Source organism: Ochotona princeps, chromosome 3 (assembly GCF_030435755.1).
Source record: "Ochotona princeps isolate mOchPri1 chromosome 3, mOchPri1.hap1, whole genome shotgun sequence".
Lineage (NCBI taxonomy): Eukaryota > Metazoa > Chordata > Mammalia > Lagomorpha > Ochotonidae > Ochotona > Ochotona princeps.
The window spans coordinates 67,213,149-67,235,766 of NC_080834.1; the positions used below are offsets into that span (position 1 = coordinate 67,213,149).

At 36.9% G+C, this 22,618-nt stretch overlaps 2 protein-coding genes across 4 annotated transcripts in view; one reads left to right on the forward strand and one right to left on the reverse strand.

The window, feature by feature from the left end:
- The window catches only part of CMSS1 (cms1 ribosomal small subunit homolog), a 354,605-nt gene that overhangs the window by 92,316 nt on the left and 239,671 nt on the right, over window positions 1-22,618 (forward strand). The gene's annotated exons all lie outside the window — the stretch shown is intronic.
- The window catches only part of FILIP1L (filamin A interacting protein 1 like), a 109,567-nt gene that overhangs the window by 80,221 nt on the left and 6,728 nt on the right, over window positions 1-22,618 (reverse strand). For both annotated transcript variants that reach the window (XM_058661790.1, XM_004593229.4), the window contains exons 2-4: window positions 20,095-20,356; window positions 18,924-19,097; window positions 12,211-12,389 (exon numbers count right to left, since the gene is read on the reverse strand). In XM_058661790.1, coding sequence (XP_058517773.1) covers window positions 12,211-12,389; window positions 18,924-19,097; window positions 20,095-20,346 — 605 coding nt within the window. In that variant the 5' untranslated portion in view covers window positions 20,347-20,356. The remainder of the gene's footprint in view (window positions 1-12,210; window positions 12,390-18,923; window positions 19,098-20,094; window positions 20,357-22,618) is intronic.

Here is a 22,618-nt window from a genome sequence, read left to right on the forward strand (position 1 = left end):
TCACTGAATGGTTTTTAATAGAAAAAAAAGATATAATATGAAATTCATTGTGTGACCTAGCTAAACAAATTTCACCTATAAAATGGAAATATAGGTGGAAAAGTATGGAGTAAGAAGAATATAATACGATTGCTTTCACAAATTACTAATATACACTTATTTTTTTAGAAAAACATACAAATCATTCGTTGTGGACTACCCAATGGAATAGGAAGTGAGATGTCTAACTTTGATTTTATATTTTTCTTTCTGTTAATTTAACTTTTCTGACTTTTAGGGCATGCACTGAAAAGTTCATGGGCATTTTGAGAAGTTTTACATTAAGTTCAGAATATTTAGCACAAAATAAACATCATTTAATTGTAGTTTTCTGCATATCTTAAAGTACCCTCACATTTTCATGTGTTTATTTTATTCATTATCTGCCCACTTAGTCATTTCAAACTCTTGTAAAAGTAGAGCTAACAGTGTAATAAATCCTGACATGCCCCTCATGCAGTCTCTATAATTATCAACTTTGATTCTGGCACATTTCTCAGATACCATTCTGAATCCTCAATTCCAGGTTATTTTGAAGCAAATCCAGCATATTAGTTCATTTGAAAATAGTTACCAACTGTATCTAAGAGATAAGAATTATTTAATATGTAACAAAAACAATGTCAACATATAAAATGTTAGGAATAATTCCTGAATAACATCAGAAATTCCAAATAGTATCGAAATTCCACTATTCATTGCCTTGCTCTGTTAGTGTCATTTTTTTTTTCTGTTGATATCCCCAAATCTGGGTTCTAGTAGACTCATACATTAAACCTTATGTCTGAATTTTTTTTAAATAAAAAATTTTGCTCTGTTTTTTGTCCCCCTACACATTATTTAATAATGATGCCAGATGGCTTATCATGGAAAATTTTCATGATGTTGAGTCTGCTGGTTATACTTCAATGATGTAATTTTTATTTTGTTTTTATTATCTTCTGTGGGGGAAATGATACTATGAGTAATTTTTAAATCTATATATAATTTAATTTGGAGAAATCTTAGGTTCTATATACATTGAGCGGTATAAAAATGATAGAAGTTCACGACTACAGGTTAATAAAAAAATTTGGTAGCCAGAGGAGGAATAACATATCCATTCTTGCCATGAAAAGGCTGGGCTCCGCCTTTGAAGAGAGATCTACACCAAACCAGTGAGTCCTTTGAAGTCCCTGCAGCTGCTGCCAAATAATTACAGTGCTTGCATTAGTGACTGTGACAAGCCAAAAGAAATATATTTATTCAAGAATTAAACATATATTTGCATTCTTTCATAGATGCTGGAGATACAGAAACAAGATTCTCTGCACATGAAATTTACATGCGTGTGGTAGAAAAAGCACACAAGGAGTGCAGATCATAGACTTTCCAATTTTTGGATCAGTATTCATCATCTTTTACCAATTTCTAAAGAACATTTGGCCTCTTTTCTCACCATACTGTTCTACTCTCAAAAACTGGATTGCTAAGGTCTAGTTTCATTTCGACATCATTACTCCATGTCAGTAATCTGTGCTTATTGGTAAAATGGAATCATTCAGAGAGCTGTCTGCATGACCTTGAATGTTGCTATTTTTTCAAAGCCTCCACCATGCTCACTTCTGAAGGCATTTGTGTTTGAAACACTCCTCTAAATCTATTTATACTTTGTGATAATTTCAGCAAAAATAACTATTATGGAATAGAACATGTGTGAGAAAGTTTGAATCATGTATCATCATTTAGTAAAAGAGCAATTTGATAATACTGATGAAACACTTTGTAAAGATCACCGAAGTTACCTGTGTGTGCACATTGCACATACATGTGTATCTTTCCAGACCACCTCTACCTGCTGAGCCTTGTGAGGACTCAACCAGGGTACAAGAAATCTTCATCATGAAACCACACATTTTTTTAGGTTCCTTGATATTTCTTTCTGGAAATGGAAATGAGAAGTGACTACTCTGCAACTTTTCAGAACAAGCAAAATAAAGCAAATCTGGCAGGAAGAAAAAGGCCTATTCAGAGCAGACACAGAGGCATGTCTCAAGACCGTACTCTTCCAGCCTGGACGAGAATGCAATTCCTGTCATCCAGAGGCTATGGAGGATGCCTTGTCATTATGAAAGCATGCCTTACTTAGAATTCAGCAAAAAATGGGTGCTCCACTGCTGATCCAGCTCTCTGCTTTTTGACCTTGGAAAGCAGCAGAGAATGGCCGGAGCACTTGGGACTCTGCACCCACTCTTGGCTCTTGGTTTCAGATCAGCTCAGCTCTGGCCTGGCCATTGCAGTCATTTGGAGGAGTGAACCAGCAGATGGAAGACATCTGCCTTTGTCTCTTCTTTTTTTGTAAAAAGCTGCCTTTTAAATAAAAAATAAAAAATACACTTTTTAAAGAAAGAATTCAATAGAGATTAAGGAATGATTTTTTTTTTTCCTTCTAACATTTTTGTCACACTTCGCCTCTTGCTTTGTTTATTGATAAAATCTTAGCACTCAAAGAAACAGTGAAATAAGCCATTGAATCCTTATACACGAAGAAACACTTGCCATTCTCCATCTGTATCTATGCAAATAAACACAGGAAAAGACTGCTCAGCCTGATATTCAGGCTCTCCTAATGGTTTGATGATGTCACATTTGAAATGATGGCTCTAGGAGAGCTAGAATGTTCCTCAGCAGATTATTAGCTGGAGATTTGATTGGCAAATCTGTTTAGGGTAAAAAAAAATTTGACATTAACCAAATAATAATTGTGTATATCACATTGGAATACAAGATAATTGCCATGTATTTGGCCCCTATTATGGGTACTACTGGTAGTAGTCAATTTTGAGATCTCTTTGACATCTTTGTAGAAAATGTTTATTATTGAATAATGTTGTGATAGACTACTTGCATTTCATTTTTTCTATATTGTCTGTTGCTTAAATATATTCAGATGGCCTGAAATGCCTTGAATATCACTTATTCAGGACAAAATATTAAATACATAAAGTGATAAAACTGCAAGTTATTAATTATTTTGAAGAACACAGAACATACATTGTGTCTCATAAGTCCTGTTAGTAAATTTCTTCTGAAATATTTGTGTTACCTGTTTGTCAGGTATTTGAGACTTCAGGCTACTAACTGAGAAATTAATAAAAATAAATAGGAAAATGTCATTGGAAGTGTTTGTGCTTAATAAAACTAAAGGAAAAAAATGAGGAAGTGAGAGTTGGCGAGTAGAAATTGAATTACATGGGGAAAATTGTTCTGAAATTCTCAAACACTACTAACCAACTGAACTATTAGAGTGGAAACTTACCAGAGTAAGCCTAGACTCCTAGCGGGTTAAACAAATCAGAATTTGTAGGACAACCTAAGGCCTTTTCTAAGTGTTGTAGACTATTGCCAGATATGTCATAAGTTCAGAATAGTGAGCACATACCCTTAATTTGGCTTGGTACATGGTATATGGAGGCAGAAGGCTTCCATAATAGAAATGGAAGTATTTTCGAAGACTAGTTATGCTAAGCTGTTGAAAACCAGGATTGTACAGGTATCAGCTCAGTGTTAGATTGCTAGAGTGGATATTCAGTGATACTTGAAGGCTGCAGAAAAATAAACTGTGGGCTTCATTTGTGCCTCCTCTAATTCAACTCTGCACTGCATAGTTGTTTTTATGTGTCTCCCTTAATCTGAACAATATGCTTCTTGCAAGCTAATACTTATTATTATATCCTTTTTACCCATTACAGAGCTTAATTAATTCCAGAAAATACCTACAGTTTGGCACAGAACACACAAACTAATTTGAAGAAACGCAGACTGGGAGAAAGATACCTGTGATATTACTTTTATGTGTCAGCTTGACTGAGCCACAGGAGGCCTAGACAACTGGTTATAAATTATTCCTGGGTGTGTCTGAGAATATTTCTGAAAGAGTTTAACATCTGATTTAGTAGATTAAGTGAAATTATGACCACCCTCACTGTAGATAGGTATTATCCAATCTGTTGGCAACCAAAATGGAGGGAAAAAAATCAAAGGAAATTTAAATAAACTCCCTGATTGATTGAGCTGGAACTTCAGGTATTGGCATTCCTGGTTCTCAAGCCTTCAGTTCCAAATGGGAATTCATATCAAAAGCTCTCCAGCTCTCAGGTCTTCCAGCTATAACGTTGGCTTTTCTTGTTCCCTCTTTGCAATCTGAAGACTTAAGTCTCCTTAGTCACACAAGCCAACAGTTTGTAATGTCTTCCTAGAGGCATATATATAAGTGTGTGTCTCTGTGTGAATCTGTGAGAATTCTACTTCGCTGGAGAATGCTACCTAATTCTAATGTTTAATGAGTGTTTTCTGTGTGCCAGCAACCATATATAATACTTTCTATGTATTATACTTGTCTAATTTAGTGCTATAAGAATCTATGACTTCCACATTATTTTTTTTAACAGTTGATTTGTATTGGTATACTTTTTGTTGCTATAATGCAATACCTGAAGCTGAGAACTGTCTAAATAAAAGAGTTTTATTTAACTCACCATTTATAGGTTCAAAGGCATAGTGCCTGCATTGCTTTGGACGTGGCAAGGGTCGTTGGCTTTGTCACATGACAGATTGTTTCATGGTAGCATGCCTATGAGAGGGAGTGACAACCTCCTGTAGCAGGAAGTAAGAGGGAAACTAAGAGGAGTCAAGTTTTTTTTTTGAAGTAAGTTTTTTAAAAATTTTTTTTGAAAGGCAGAGTTACAGAGAGAGAAGGAGAGTCAGAGAGATCTTCCATTCACAGATTCATGGTTATAATAGCCAAAACTGATCTGATCTGAAACTAAAACCAGAAGCATCTTCCAGGTCCTGCATACGGGGACAGTGGTTCAAGGATTTGGGTTATCCTGCACTGCTTTCCTAGGCCATAAGCAGGAAGCTGGATTGGAAGTGGAGCAGCCTAGGCCTGAACTGGCGCGCATATGGGATACTGAAACTGAAAGTATAGGCTTAACCTGCTTTGCTGTGGCAATGGTTCCAGTGCTTGTGTTTTGTAACAAAAAGTTGCCTCTCAACTGTGCTTTTGACTCCAATACCCTATGTTCTTTCAGAAGATATTTCATCTATTCAGACCTTGTAAACATCTGCAGCCTCTTTACTAGCCAGTGCTGTTTGGCTTCATCTTCTAATCTACAGAATGAATACCCAAGTCAGGAAAGTTTTCCCATAAGTTGCAGAATCAGGATACAATTTAATTTAAATTGTGCACATTGGTATCCATTTATGAGTCAAAAATTTCCATTTTGATATGGTTTAATGACTCTTCTTCCTCTTGGATTTTATGGTCCAGATGGAACAGTACTTTGAGGTTGCCTTTCCACAGTCGATGTTTGGCTTCCTGTTTTATAGGGCTATTAAGCTACTAGCTATGAGCCAGTTATATGTATTTATCCAATACTTACTGTATGCCCTGCATTCCCCTGGGACTGTTCTGGCTATTGGATAATTATAGATATCATCTCCTTTTTGCCTGCCCTCCCACGTTGTTGCAACAGAGATGTCTGTACCAAAAAAAATGAGCGCCTGAGTTCTCCATGAATTATGCATGTATATATTGTAAGAGTATTTTCTGCTTTATTTTATTTGTATCTGGATCTCTCACAACATCAAACACATTATTTAAGTACTTTGTAAAGATTCTAGGGGGAATAATGCCAAATATATTATCAGGAGAGCTGACTTCTGGTCTGGCATTGCAACTACTTAACAGGAAAATTTGGGGGATTTCCGAGTTGAAAGAATCTCTTAGTTATTGACCATACTTGGTCTGGATTGCTAGCTCTATTCCAGCATAAATCCTGGGATTCTGAGATTTCTTCAGTTTTTAATTGGTAGTCTAATGGATTGGTTCATTGTAGTGGCATCAAGTGTACCTGGGTATGTAAATGTGTTATTAAGCTCAGTTTTTACTATGTTACATTTGAGGAGCAGTAGCATATAAAGAAATCTAAGAATGGAAATACAGTTTTGGATTTGAAATCAGTGTAGAAGCACTATTAGAAATTCTGGACGACCTGTTAAAAGTGTGGGTTGGTATCTTAGGCAAGAAGTAAAAGGTAACTTTTCATAGCAATCACAAAATGACAGACATGCAGACACAGACTTTTAGAAATGAGAGAGTTAAACTAGGCATATAAAATGCCTTTGTTTTATATACAGGGAAAGAAAGCTGGACAAAGAGAATTTGCCTAGAGCTACACATTATTTGCAGATCTGGTCTGAAAATTTATTTGTAAAAATTTAGCTCAGGTTTCTAGGAAGGAAAAGCAATCAATTAACATCATCACTGTATCTGATTTGCAGATCTGTAATTAAATGGTGTTGTATGGAAATTGCTGAATTGTGCAGTAACAGGGATATGGTTTTGTGACAACTGCTAAAACTTAAGTCATAGTGTACAGTCCCAAATGTTTTTTGATACCCACATGAGGTAATTAATCTTTCTGTATCCATGCCCAGATTCTATGTTAGATCTGGAGTGTATGAACACTAAGCTGATCACATTGTAATTCTGTATGGAATTACCAAAATATATGTGTGTGGTAGGTCTCCATTTTGTTCTGACAGAGAACTGGATATCCCTGACAAAGGTCAAACAGAGATCTGGCATCCATTTCACTACTTGCAAGACATAGTCTTGAAAGTATGTAATACAAACAGCTCCTTGCCAGAAAACGAAAAGGAAATGATTGCATTTGAGTACAATGTATTCTACAACAATACTTCAGTGTGCATGAAATGCAAAACTGATGGCTTCACAAATATTATTTTTAAAAGTATACCTGATTTATTTTTTTTAATATCATACCCGCTGTGCTTTGCTCTGTAGGGTAGTCTTAAAAGTTGAGATATAAAACCAAAGAAGCTAAAAATCCTAATGGCAATAGTTACAAGAAAGTCCTATAGTTTAATATGTTTATAGCTATCTCCTCAACATCTCAATTTATGAACATTGTATTTTATTATGTTACTGTACCATAATGATGCCTTTTTTCCTACCTATCATGATCTCAAAATGCCTTAGAAATATCACTAAGTCTTAAACTTTTCAGCAGTGTGTCTGTTTTACACAGTGAAGAAGTGAGTTGAGGGTGTATATGAGTGAAAACCCTATCTACATTCTTCACCTAGTATCTATCACAGGCACTGGCTTGTAGCTGATGGTTAATCAATTTTATCCAGTGAATGAATCGATGGGAAGCAGCAACAATTAACTAGATAATTTCACCAAAGAGTTCAATAAATTAATGCACTTGCTGATTTTTGCAGTTCTGTAAAATATCCAAAGCATCTAGAAGAAGTTTGGATGCTTAGAGAATCATTTGAAGATAGTCCACTGTACTCTGTTAACAATAGAGTTAACTGTAACTCAAGCAGCATTTCAGTCACCTTGCCTGCCTAACGCTAATCTAGAAAGTAGGCGTTTTGTGGTAGACAAGGGTTCATGATGCAAGTTTTTGTTTATAAAGTTGCTTCAGCCAGAGAGCTGGAAGTGCTTTGTTCTTGAAAAATCTAACAATAAAGAACTTTCCCAGAGTGTGACCAAGGCAACAACACTTAAAGACGATAGATTTCTTGTGTATTTCTTTCAAAGTTCCCTGTCACCCTTGGCCCCACTGTTCTAGCTAGTCAATGCCAGGAATTATAGGAACAAGAAATTAATTCAGTGTCAGATTCCTTCAAATTGTACCTTTGAGAAAGTGACCATATGAACCCTTGATTTATAAAATCAGAATACCAGTGCTAGCCTATTTGGCCAAGATATTATGAAAAGTAATTTAAGGCTTTAAAAGACTCCATTATTGAAGCCACATTTTCATACAGAGTTGCCATAACAATATTTGCTTCCTGCTTTCATGATTACTTCAAGGCCAGAAAAACAGTACTATATATGGCTAGTATACATAGTCCACTTTTATATTCTGAAAAAACAAATGTAATTTCCCAAAGACTTTATTTTACTTCACAGCCTTTTTCCTTCATTGAAACTAAAAAAAGAAAAAAAAAACAAAAACAGATTTTTTTGAAAGGTAAAACTAGCATTTCACTTATGGGAAAATTTTGCAAAATTATACAAATTGAAATAAAATTTGTTGTCTTGGCTTTCCTACGGAGCCATCCAGAAAGGCCAAAACTCAGTGGCTTTGCTTTTGTGTAAAACTTTTCACATAGACTTCTCTTGTAATTCATCCAAATACATAATTCAGGCCACTGATGACATACACATCCACACTCTGGAGCTGGGAGGCAAGCAGAAAGTTGTCATAAAATGTGGATATAATACTGCCGTGTATACAGACCAAACCACACAGATTACAGCTAAGGAAACTGCATTAATATGCTTGGGCACAGTCTTTACTGAGCTAATCCTCCCCCACCCCTCCCGCACTTGGTGGGAAAAGGCCAACTGGTTACTGATTACGACAGCAACATTGTTTGGCAAACGTTTTGGCTTGAACTCAATGTGTGACATCAGGCTCCTTTAGGGTTTTCCACATAAATTGAATTCTCCAAAGAAAATACAGAAATTGAGCCTGAATTTTAAATTCATCATAACATCCTCTAAGGTCTCATTAAAGACCTCAATCATGTATTTCTTAATTTTCATTTTACGTCCATGTAGATATTAACCAGTGCTTAAAGTATGAGTGTGAAACCTTTCGTTTCAATCAGATAGTCCTTTGTAGCTGTCCTCTACCAACTCCCACTTTATGAGAGTTCAGATATCTTTGTTTTTGTGTGTATGGGGTTACTAATTTGGGAGTGGCTTATATCACTTTGAGGAAGGAAATAACATTATTTTTTGACTGCTTAGGACAAGTTAGTTTTGCTTTTTTTTTTTTTTTTGAGGGGTGGTTCTATGATTGAGAGGTAGTATTTCTTCTAATGTTTTAGTGCTCAGTGATGGGATATGTTTTGCCGTGTCACCGAAAATGAGAAATATTACTGACATTTTGTGTGTGTGTGAGAGAGAGAGAGAGCACCTTCTCTGAAAGGATTTACCTGAAATCTCTAGAGTTTCCTGCATTTTGAAGGTGGGGTTCATCTAATGCTTTGCAGATGGCCTTAAAGCAGGTGGATGTCAGTTATGCCTCATGAGACCTACTGTCTTCCCAGAAGGCAGAGGAGTAAAGATGGTGAATAGCAATGCACTACACGAGTTGTGTGTGCATGATGCGCACCGAGGAAAAGTTTAACATTCTCACACTCGAAGAGTTCATCTGGAAGCTGTTCCTTGGCAAATGGAAATGGGCAAATATTCTCATGTCTTCTGGAGTGACTGACCAGGGGTTGAGATACCCTGATTATCCCGCTTTTTGATGGTGAAATGTTTAATGTAATTGCTCAAGACAGAGAAACTTTATGTACTGTATAGTGTAAAAAATGAAGAATGATTTGTGTGTGTATGATCTCTGAGATTCTTCCTCTTAAATTCATTTGATACCTGTGAAAATGTGATTTTTAATATTTTTATACCATTGTATACACTTTGTGTTCATCCCGCTATTTTTTTTCCAGCCCACAGCTATTATTTTCACTGATTTTTTTTTCTCCATTTCAGTGTTGTTCCCTCTTGCTCTCTTGGTTTAAGTCATTTTCACCATCTGCCTCCCAGTGTTACTTCTAGATAGTCCTCCTGAAGATAATACAGGCGACAACAACTAGTGCTTGCACTAAAGCCGTGCAACCCATCATTCATCACCTTCTCCCCCTGAATTCTCTAGCATCCTGCCTTCTTTATTGATGTAGGTCAGCTTGCTGTGTGGGGACATCCTAGGTCTATTTCCTCTGTAGCAGATAACACTTTGACATTGATCAATAAGGGTTTATAATGAGATATGAGAGAAAGTGTCTGTTCAGCAAGTTACTGACACATAAGTTTAGAGGCCAAAGAGGCACTTGGTGCCAAACTCCTGGAATTCAAAATAGTTTTTAATATAACATTATCTCATTAAATAATAGATTTAAATTATCATGTTTACATCTAATCCCTTGGTGCCAGATTTCTTGTGCTTGTTTAATCTACCCCTGTAGATATTTCAAAGTCATGATGGGGCAGGTTAACAAGGACACTTAACCTCCTGCTTTAATCAGTGAGTAGAAAACAAATTAGAAATATTGGACAGGGTATGAGGTCTGCTGAGTATCTACCATGAAATTCCCTAAAAAGTGAATGTGTTCTATTAGCCTGGATTTTGGTGTCATGTCAGCTACCCCAGCTAAATATGAATTGAAAATATTTGAATAGAGCAGTTGAGAATGCTAGTGTTTTGAAGAGCAAATTCATGGTTATTTTTTTCTCGTTTTTTATGTATTTTAAAAAGTATCAGTTTTATAACTCATAAAAATACACATAGAAATAACAACAGTGAAATAGATTTACAATAAAAAATTTGACATTGCAAGGATTCATTCTTTTCTGTCTTTACAGAATCAACAGACAAGCTTCATTGTTTAATTCAGTTTAATGTGGCTACCTGTACATTTTCTGGTGATTAACCAGGAGGCCAAAGTAGTACAAAATAACCCACCTTTTATATGGTTTCCCATCCTGACTTTCCTTATTTGCAGTTACGTGTCTCAAAATACTTTACATTTTACTCATGTCTTACTTACTCTTCACAGTGTTTCCATTTAGCTTCTGCCCTGACTGCTTTATTGAAAGGGCTCATCAACTTCCCTTATGCAAATTTTATCATCAAATCCTGGGACATTTCTTGTATTTTTGTATTTGTTGGTGCTGTTTCTCTTTTCTTACTTCGTTTCATTGCTTCTTTTCTAGTTGTTCTGACATTATTTTTTAGGTTTCTTTATTGATTTCTCTTCCTCAAAAAAACCTCCAATATTGTGCATGTTAAGCTAGCATCTCATGGGTGCCCTGCTTCTGATTCAGCTCCTTGCTGATGGGCTTGGGAAAGAGATAGAAGATGGCCCAAGTACTTGGGCTTCTGCACCCACATGGGAGACCCTTGAGTGGCCCTTTGTTTGGGATGTAAAGCAGCAAATGAAAGACCTCTCTCTCCTTCTCTGCCTTTAAAACAAACTGATGTTTTATTTTTTTTCCAAAGGTGACCATTTTGTTATTTTGTAGGGTTATTTTTTCAGCATTCTGTCTGTTGACCACACTAATAGCTAGAGAGCTACAGCCATCACTCATTGCACGTACACAGTACTAGTTATGCTTTTCCAAACCTGTGTTTCCAACAATGAATTCCCTTTTATACTTATCCTTCTACCCCCAGGACACTGGACTATACAAAGGAACCTGATACTTAGAATTTTAGAGAAGTCTCCTGTCCTATTCACCTCCCCTAACACAATTCATCTTTCTCAATCAAAGTCCTGCAACAACAACAACAACAACAAACGGTACCACATTGCATATTCCATGTCCTCGTGGATAACCCAAAGCCTTTTAGTAGCTCCCTGTTTCCATTTCTCTGCTTTCCATCTTTATTAGTAACAAATCATAGGGACTATACATCATAAATATTTCTTGATCAGCCTTTCCTCATCAACTCCATGGCCATTAAAACATATCCCATTATCCTTTTCATCTAAATGTTTGCCTTCTACACAGACTTTCTACTCTTAGCCTAAACCTCTTCCAGTTTTTCCTGTGTTATATAAGTTATTAAGAATGCTTACTTGTTCCTTTCATTCTTCATCTCACAATTTTTCATTTCCTGTTCCTTGCCAATAGTATTATGTCCAAATGCTCATAGTCTTTCCCTTTCTCATTTTGCAATGAAATCTATGCTGTAGCCATGTGGAAAGCGCGAGTTCCTTTAAAAGAAATCCTGTGTTCTCACCTCCATGCTTTACACTTATTTATTCCTTTTCTATCAATACAGTTTCCATTCTTATGTGTCTAGGTACTAGACTCCCAAGGCTCTCTCCATACAGCTTTAACAGGGCATTTTTTTTGCATTGTTAGATGCCCACCACTTATCCATTTATAAGTATTGTTCCATCCTGCAGTTTCTGCATTTTGCTTTAGTAGTGTCTCATCCTAGACTGTGAGCTCTGAGAGCAGAAGCTGAGCTGTATTCACCCATTGATCTCAAGTACCTGGTGCAGCTCTGCCTATGGTGAGAAATCAGTCATAGTTGGCAGAATGTCTCATTGCTTCATTAAGAGCAGGCTTACCGTTCACATTCTTGTTCTAGTAAGCTTATGAATTCATCGCTCTTCTCCATGTATTCTTTGTGTTTTCTCTTTTCTTCCTCCAACTCTAGGATGGTTTGCCTATGGGATTTTTCTACCATTAAAAGCTGTTCCAAGATTCGTTTGTGAGATTCTTTATGTTTTTCCACAACTTTGTCCAACTACAAAAGAAAACACATTATTTTTAATTGTAAGAAGCTCATATTACTGTCATCTTTTGATCTTGTAGAATTTTTCTTGTTTTAGTATTAATTCAGCAATAAGTTTTTCTTAATCTCCTTGTTGCAGTTTGTTATTGGTCTTGTTAATTGATATTTCTTGGTGCATTTCAACACAAATATAAGCTATTCATTGGCAGCAGAATATTCCAGAAAAATATAATTTGTGCTTTCACAGGTCGGAGTATTTTCCTTATACCCCTTTCAACACCCTCTTTTCTTTCCAGAACTCATTATGACAGGAATATGGAGGTTCAGAATATTTGTACAGTGTTTGATTCTGTAGCTTTCCCAGCTGATTTCTTGCAATTCAGAGCATCCTAAATGACTATCATAGACCCCTCATTGATCTCTCGATCTGTTTTCCTTTGTTAAGAATCACTAAGGTATTTCTAATAAACTGGTCATTGAATCTGTATTGATGAATAGTGTAAATAGGACCAAGTATAAGCACTGTGTCCCTTCTGATTTTCACAGCACTGTGCTTTATTTTAATATAATTGCTCGATACCTGATGGATGTGTTTCTGTCACCTGTAAAACTATAAACACCTTGAGGACAAAATTTGTTTGCATTTTTTTTAACTCAAATTCTGAATGTCTAGCAAGATACGTTGTTGCTTGTAACAGGCACCAAGTATATGTTTGTAGCTTGAAAGCAAGTAAGCTATGCATCAAGAAAGGAAGGAGGTATGAAACTCCACTGAAGTAAAAGTAGCTTAGGATCTCTTACCAGTGGCAAGGTAAGATAAATTAATGACATCACTTTGGAAACACGAAATGTTTCCAGGTTAAATACTAGATGCTGTTGCTAAAATAAAATATTATTTGATTTTTACATTTTTCCTTTATTGGAAATAATTGAAATTTTGTGACTCAGTGTGAAGTTAAGACCAATTTAACTTTAATATAATGAAGAGCATGTATTTAACAAAGACAAAGAAAAAATGGCCAACTTATTTCAGGAAGATAAGTAAGGTTTTTGTCCCAGCATATGGGACTCAAATTTTCTCTGACCTCTGAATGTATAAATTGGATTTTATGATTTCCAAAATCAATTCCAGCGCCACAGTGTTCTCAAATCAAGAAGTATTTATTGTGTACCTATTCTGCTATGTGTACCTAGCACTGTGGTAGTTGCCATGAATGATACTAGAGAAGTTTGAAGTCAAAATTCTTATACTCTCTACAGAAAGGAAAAAAAAAACATATGAAACAATTCAGAGGGGTATAAGAAGGGTATAAGTTGTTATGTCCTTAAATACTAAAGGATCCTCAGAGAATAACAGTGCTGGTTTTTTTTGTTTGTTTGTTTTTTAATCTGTCCCCACTGGCAGATTAATTGAAACCTAGGGTAACAAACAGGAAACCTCCTAGTCATTTCAGGGACATCTGGGGTCAGAAAGATTGAAAAGATGACTTCCTGGTGTTTCATGGTGGTGACTAACTTCCAGCTTATCAATTTAGCTTCCCCTATAGTATGTCCTAACTTCTGCCCTCAACAAATGCAGCTTCCTGCCCAAGATGAAGGAAGCATAATGTGTTCCAGTATGCAGATTTTTGCTGTCATCCTTATGAGAGGTTTTCTATATATTCTTTCAGTTGCTTAATATTTGTTTAACTACCCTGCTTTAGATTTGATTTTATTTGTGTGCTATAACTTTGGTTTCATCATTCTTTTCCATTGGTTCTTTGTGGATTCTGATTCTCTTTGATATACTTTTTTGATTTCTCTGAATAAACTGACAGAGCTAAAGGTAATCCAAAAAGTGACTAAATTGATGTATCCAGTAGATCAGAGGTAACCAAACATGCATTCATAAAATATATCTTTTTCCTTGTCTGCACTGAAAACCTGAGTTTTCCCTAATGACACTGAAATCCTGGAAGACAAGCTGAGTACTCATTCCCTTTGTGATTCTCATTCTAGAAATGTAGCATTGATCCACATTGCCTCTACTAGACCTTTCTGAAAGCTTTTCTTGTCTCATTCTCAGTTTTGATCATCTAGTGTGTTATAATTCAATAACTCAACAATCTTTCTTTCCATGGTCATTCTTGATAACAATCTGAGTGATTTTCTATTTAACTGAACCTATATATATGGTTGTTCCGCTTTGTACACTGTTTGCCATGTACACTGTTTCCACAAGTAACACATTTCAAGTCTATGTGACTCCTAGAACTAAACCTGAACACACCCTCACCTTCTTATTCTGTCTTACGTGACTGAGAGGATCTTTCAAGTATAAATTCTGTATCTCTCCCACTTCTGCTACTCATCTGTGTATCCTTCTACATTCTGAACTTCTTTAGTCATATTTTATTGTTCATATATTCATATGTATATTCATATGTGTTGCAAACCTTGTCATGCATTTTGTAAAATTTTCACAAATAAGTTACCTTATAATCACGTAAGAGCTTTGTATCTTTTTTATTCTGATTTACTCTCTATCAAACTTCCTTTTGTTGTAGGAAATTTTGGAATGGCTATGAGCAATTTTTCAGTCCCACTAAGTCAAATTTATTTGGTATTTAGGGTAATATAGCAGTTGAAATCATTTCCTGTATAATTATCACTAGCTATCTTGGTGTAGAAAAGGCTTCTAAAAAATTTTCCCTGGCCGTTATACCAGTTTACCTGGTCAAGGCCAAGTAAAGGTGAAAGGCCAGAGGTTATATTGCAAAGTTGATATGTCTACTGAATTCTTGAACTAGCAGTTTATGGAGCAGAAAGAAGAAATGTTTCAAAGTGTTTAAAGCCAGAGCCAATCCACAGACCTTACCTTTTCAGTTCTTGATTCAGTATATCTCTTCTACATAGTTATCTATGAATTTGAGTGTTTTTTTAATATATTACCTAACATTTTTTCTTTTAAGATTTATTTTTATTGGAAAGTCAGATATACAGAGAGGAAGATCTTTCATCCACTGACTCACTCCCCAAGTGACCCCATTGGCTGGAGTTGAGCCAATCTGAAGCCAGGTGCCAGGAACTTCCTTCAGGTCTCTCTTCTGGGTACAGGGTCGCAAGACTTTGAGCCATCCTCAACTGCTTTCCCAGGCCACAATCAGGGAACTGGATGGGAAGCGGAGGTCATCGGGATTAGAACCGCCACCCATATTGGATCCTGGTGTGTTCAAGGCAAGGACTTTCACTGCTACACTACCGCGCCAGACCCTAATATATTATCTAACATTTTAATACCTTTTTAATGTACCGTTTTGCTGGAAATGGGATTATTTATATTCTACCTACCTAAGCACTACACATCCTGAGGATTTCTTTTTGTTTTTAAACATTTATTTATTTACTTATGTGTTTGAAAAATGAAAAAAGGGGAAAAGTCACTCCACAAATGCCTGTAATAGCATGAACTGGGCAAGGCCAAAGCTGGCAACCAGAAGTTCCATCCAAGTCTTCCACATGGGTAGTAGGAACTCAAACATATAGACCATCATCTATCATTTGCTGCCTCCTTAACCTATTAATAGGGTTAGAAGTGGAGGGTTTGGCACAGTAGCCTAGTAGCTAAAGTCCTCGCCTTGCATGTGCTAGAATACCATATGGACACCAGTTCATATGCCAGCTGCTCCACTTCCCTTCCAGCTGCCTGTTTGTGACCTGGGAAAGCAGTCGAGGTTGGCCCAAAACCTTGGGACTCTGCATCCGTGCAGGAGACCCAGAAGAAACTCCTTGCTCCTAGCTTCAGATCAGCTCAGTTACAGCCGTTGTGGCCACCTGGGGAGTGAACCAGTGGATGGAAGATCTTACTCTGTGTCTCTCCTCCTCTCTGTATATCTGATTTTCCAATAAAAATAAATAAATCTTAAAAGAAAAAAATGGAGGCAATACTTGATTAGACTATTATAATAATCTGTGGTGTATAACTATTTGTGTGATCATTTGATTTTGGTCAGTCCCTCAGTGAGACTTTTTGAGGATGGGACCAGAATTGTGGCATAACTGGTCAGACTGCCTGTAATGCCGACATCCCATTCGGATGTGTCACGGCTGTCCCACTTCCTATCCAGCTCCCTTGTAATGGCCTGGAAAGAGCAGTAGAAAATGGCCCAGATGCTTGGGACTCTGCACCTGTGTGGGAGACCTGAAGAAAGCTCCTGGTTTCTGATTTCGATCTGGCCAAACCTGAACCATTGTTGTCATCTGAAGCGGCAACTAGCAGATGGAAGATCTTTCTAAGTCTTTCCGAAAAAAAATCTTAAATAAAAAGTAAATACGCTGAAGACATGAACCATAGCTCTTTTAGTATCAATCCCTCAAATACAATTATGTAAAGGAATAAAATATGATTTAATTGCCCTAGTGCCGACAAGGTACTCAGATTTTTTTTTTTTTTTTTTTTTTGCTATACTGCTTTGATTAATCACAAATGTTTTATTTATTGTAGCCTATCTTTGAAAGCACAAACAATGTGTTAGGTCTTTAACTCAAGTTTTTTTTTTCTCTCTTTTTAAGGGTAACTTCTAATGTAGATTCTTAGATTGGGAAAGAATAGAAAGTTCAGCTGTTGAGAACTTAGTTCCTCCCTCTTTGCATCCTGATCACCATTCTATATTCCTATTCCCATCCCCAACATCTAAATCAGCTCTCAGACCTTGACTAGTTTTTCATCTTCTGTCAGTGTTCCTGCCATGCCATGCCATGACAGCAGTTTGTCCTGCTCTTTTGACTGAAGAACTATGTAAATTTCCTCTAATTTGCCCTAGAAATGAGTGAGCTTTTTAAAGTTTTTCAAAGAGAACATTATGAGGAAACTAAAAGTATCTTTTAGGGGGGCCTGGAGCAGGTAAGTTAATATTCCATGATAGTGGAAGAGGAAAGAATATCTTTTTAGCATGCAAATGACTTTTCTCCTGAGATACCCAGGCTCTCATGGGAGATTGTCCTCTTAGCCTTCGTGTATAGCTAGCTCATCTAGAGAATTCTGGTGAGAACTCTCCTTTGCTGTTCACTGACTGGGTGTCCACTTCTCACCCATTGCTTCATGGGTAGAGGACAAAGATACTAAGTTGTGCAGATACAGTTTTGTGACATTCAAGGATCTGGATATAGTGGTAGGCAAAGAGAGAGAAAGCCAAGTGGAGGAAGCAAAAGGGAAGAAGGAAAAGTGGCATGGGGGAGAGATCAAACGAGATAGGATTTGTAAAGAATGATGGATGATGAGTGGCTTCAGCGGCAGTTTGCAGTGTAAAGATTGCAAATATTTCAGAATGTCAGGGTATTTCCAATATGGCATGTGTGCATTAGAATTATTTTGTAATTCAAACTTGTCTTACTCATTTCAGCATAAGTTTGATCAGTTTGTTTCATTTCACATATTAGCATTGAAGGGTTATGCCTTTTACGGCATTTTGTTAGGGGTGTTTTCAGTGACCGTTAATTTACATTTCAGCTCAGAGGGGTCCGGGTTTTTGTGCCTGATGCTATTTCACAGTCTGTATTTTGGGAACCAGGATACGGTTTTAACACAATTAACTTGAATGCAGCTCTGGCTCCTTTTGTTTAAAATTTGGATTAAAGCAAAGGTCAACACATTTTGGGTGGTCTCATCTTCACCCCCAAGAAGCAGAGCCACGTGATCAGACTCCTTCACAATTTGGCAAGATGGTAATCTCCCATGAGACACCCAAGACAAGAATAGCAAGGACATGAGAGGTCAGTCCCAATGTCCACTAGCAGTGCTTATATGGACGGAAGGGATTTGTCCAAAACTCACTTGCACTCTCTAGCCCTTAACTCATGCTTCTCATTTTTTTTTATTTAAAAATGAAAAATTAAGAAATTTTCCACTGAGGTCTTGGAAGAAAATGGAATAATAAAAAGAGAATGCTAAAAATGTTAGAAATATCAGCAAGTAAAAGAATACTGCTTCTTTGCATCACAGTAGTGGCCATGTTAGGATTGCTCACCTTCACCTTGGTAACTGCTGGGCACACTTAAAGGGAAGTGGTTTTTTTGTTTGTTTTTGTGTCTGTGGGTTTTTTTTTGGGGGGGGGGGTGTTTGTCTTTGCTTGATTTGCTATCAGTCACGCTTCTGAAGGGAAAACAGAATAAACAATCACCAAAATATATACTTTTAAAAAATCTATTTCTTGGATAGTTGCTCAGATCATTTGCATTCATGCTGCGAATTTCTGTGCATGATGCCCTAGTGGTTGCAAAGAAATTAACCTTTATGGTTGGATTTTATCTGTGTTTTTTTTTTTTTAATTATAGCCTGGATAGCCTTCAAGCTCCCAAAGATGTACAAACTGTGTGTGTGTGTGTGTGTGTGTGTGTGTGTGTGTGTGTGAGACGGGGGGGGGGGGAGGGGGTAGAGAGAGGGAGAGGGAAAGAGAGAAATTCCTAAAAAACTGAAGGAGTTATGGGAATTGCCTCCCTGCCTACCAGGTCTAGTGTCTGCCCAGCTTCTTCTACCTCTTAGGTATGGGCCTCTGGTGTAGTACCTACCTCATTCATTGGTTTTTCGTAGATGTCCTCTTGCCAAGGAGCAGCTTTTGCTTGAAATGCATCTCGCTGGAGAGCTTCTAGCACCTTTTTTGGAGTGACAAACCCATACTGAGCTTCCAACAAAGCCAAGTCCATTTTTTCAGCCTTTAAAATACCTATGACTTCATCTCGAGCCTGTGGGAACAAAAGGTATTTCAGAAAACCTACTTTTCCTACCAGTGGTGATTTGAGCTATCAGCAGTATGTGTTTCTTCTCTTTCAAATGTAAATGAATCACATTTTGCTATAGCTTATGGAAAAGGCAACAAAATTTTGCTGTCAACTTTCTTCCAGCCTTATTATACATTCATAATGTTTTAAAAAGTGATCATTGTACATCAGATGACTGCATTTTAAAAAAAGTGTTAAACAAGCAAATAGCATGATATCCCCTCAGTTGGCTGGTGTATTAGTTTTTGTGAGTTAAGCAATGTAATTTTCCTTTACTTATAGCTGCTGTTTTTAATAATACCTTCATAAGTCTAAGAACCAGTTCACATAGGTTACAAAGGCATCTGTTGTTACTTAAACTAGTCCAGGAGTCATTCAGAACGATTGTTTTGTTTGTTTGTTTGTTTGTTTGTTTGTTTGTTTGTTTAATGAAAAAGTTCCATAGGCACTGGGATTTCCTTCCCACTCCTCCCCCAACCCCCTCCCCACATTGATTATCCCTATATTATTATGATAGTATAGTCCTTCAAAAACAATCATAAATCCATCATTCTGTTATTTAAGTGTATCCTGACATTTTAGGTATGGAAGATGGCAGAGTCCAGTTTCCTATTGTCAAGATATATTTAAGTTTCATTTGGAGTCCATCTTTTATTCAGGAGTAGAGGTACATACGGCACTGTTTGTTAGCCTAAGTGCCCATACACTAAAGCTGTTGAGCGATAGGATGGAGGACAGGACCTTTCACACTATGCATGTCAATTGTATGCATAATAACAGTTCTTTTGATGTGATTAATCGCTCCTTAAATTGCCAGAGTTAATTCTGCATATGTGTGATTATGCTTTGTTTTCAAGTACATTCAAATATGTAGCATGGATATAGCTGTGCAGCATGTACACCAAATTCCCAAGCAGTTTTTCCATTGAAGTGTGACAGGGATATTTCCCACCCAACTGACCTGCAGTTCTCCTTCCAGAATGCTGAGGAGGAATAGTAGGTCATCTCTGGAGAGATCATCCGCTTGGTGGCCATTTCCACTACGTGGCTTCTCTGACTTGGGCTCTGAAAGGATAGCATCCCACTTACTCAAACAGTCTTTATCTTGCTGTCTATGCTTCACATCCCCTGATTCATGAAAACCATGGTCTTTTCTGTGTCTTGGAGATTGCTTGGGGGCCAAGCCCTTGGTGTCATTGCATCTGGAACGCATTCTTTAAGACCTGCAGGAAAGGAAGATAATTTGGAACTCTTACTGCAAATGGAATTTTAATAAGAACACCTCATACTGCTTTAACAAGTCTGTATTCTTGTTATGTTTACCACAGGCCAAAACTGGATCTCAGATGTCTAAAGCAGGGAAGAGTATTAGCAGATTCATAAATCACAGCTTTATTTGCACTTCTACTTTTAAAGTCAACATTTTAAAACATGTGATCTGCTTTGATGAAGACCACTTATGTCCATGAGTAAACAGACTGTGTTTGAACTTCATGCACTAAGCATTCCACTTTAAGGACCTAGGTCATACCTCCAACCATAGCTCTTAAGCTCATATTTAATATAATTATAAAATGATAAACTTGCTAATGGTTGCAACTTCAGATTCAAGCTATGTTATTTCCTTTGAAAATCACTAGGGGAGGGGTTGTATTTTTGCTTTGTTTTGATTTTTTAGCCTCTGGTACATTATGATGGAAGCATCAGAATTACTGCAGCAAAATACTCTGGGTTATTTTCTCATAGCAGTGAAGTCTAGTATTAAAGGAATGAAGGCTTGGTTTCTGGCTGTGTTCCTGATGTTTTGCTAAAATTCAAAAACAATATCTGATTTAAGTCAAGCACTTATTCTTGTCCCTAAAGCAGAGAGAGTGCTGTCTGTAGTAGTTAACCATGATTAGTCCAGGGACACATTAGCTGCATAAATGGCTATATGTTTATCTAAAATAATTTACAATGGTCTGAAAATCGTTTCATCTTTGAGGTTTAAAAGAAAAAAAAAGTTAAACTTATATCAATTCCAATCAAATACAAGCAGATTATTCATTTTACTTTTTGTTCCTAAAATCATAACATTTTTGTTATCTCTGTTGCCTTTTAGTTTATAATAATCTTTGAAAAATTGGAAAACTCAAGAATACAGAAAATATGGAAAATATAAAGAACTCCTGCTACATGCTATCACAAAAAATGTATAAACTTTTTAGTAGTTTACTATTGTTGTTAAAAAAAATTGGGTGCCCAGTTTGTGAAACAGCAGGTGAAGCCTCCACCCATGGTACTGGCATCCTATATGGTCTCAAATTCTAGTCCCAGCTACTCCACCTCTGATCCTGCTTCCTGCTGATATGCTTGGGAAAGCAGCACAAGACAGTACACGTATTTGGGCCCCTAGGCCGATGGTGGAGACCCCAGTGAAGCTTCTGACATAAATTATCAAAGCTTACTTTAAAAAGTTAGATTCTGTTATTCTGTACGTAATAGGAAGTCTACAGATATTTAAATGCTACCTGAAAATAAGTAAGCCTGTGTCCCATGATTTCCAAAAAGGCAAAGTTCAAAATTAAGAACACTTAAGAAAATAATCCAGTGTTTTTTTTAGTTGAAAATTATTTTATATCCTCATCGTAAAAGTCAAGCTACACTTTAAAGCAGAAGGTGAAGGCTTTTTATCTATGTTTCATTTAGTGACAAACCAGATGTCAAGTGGTGCTACTGAGATAGATACAGCCCTAAGTTTACAGTTCTTTGCGTAGAAACCTAAACATTCACTCTGAGATAGTAGTTACTGTGATAACAACTAATACTTGCTGAGCATTTACCATGTATGTGCCAGGCATCTTCTAAGCAGTTTATATACATTAACTTTGTCTCACAGCAACCCTAAATATCATTATCTGCATTTTTTAGTGAAAAAGTAGAAGTAGAGATAATTTACTAAAGTAACAAATCACATGTAACTTATTGTAGGTTGCAGAACCAATAATTGGCAAAACTGTGATTTGAGATTAAGTACTTTGGTTTCAGTATCCACATCATTTTATTATGTTATGTTACGTTACGTTACGTTACGTTACGTTACGTTACGTTACGTTACGTTATGTTAAAGGCAGAATTAAGGTAGGATGCTAGAGAGGTTGTGCATCTGCCGATTCACTCCCCAAATGGCCTCAATGGCTGCTGCAGGGCCAGGCTAGAGCCAGGAACCAGGAGTTTCTTCTGAATTCCCTCATGGCACAAGGGCCTATGCAGTTGGCCTATCCTCTGCTGATTTCCCTAGCACATTAGCAGGGAGATGGATCAACAGTGGGGCAGCCAGAGCTGGAATCACTACCCATATGTGATGCCAGCATTGTAAGTTGGCAGCTTGGCTTGCTATGCCACAATACTGGCCCCAGGTATACATTTGTGTCTAACACACTGTACCAAAGCTCAGTCGACACATGTGACTGGAAACTCTTAAGATCATGCCACAGCTTCATCCA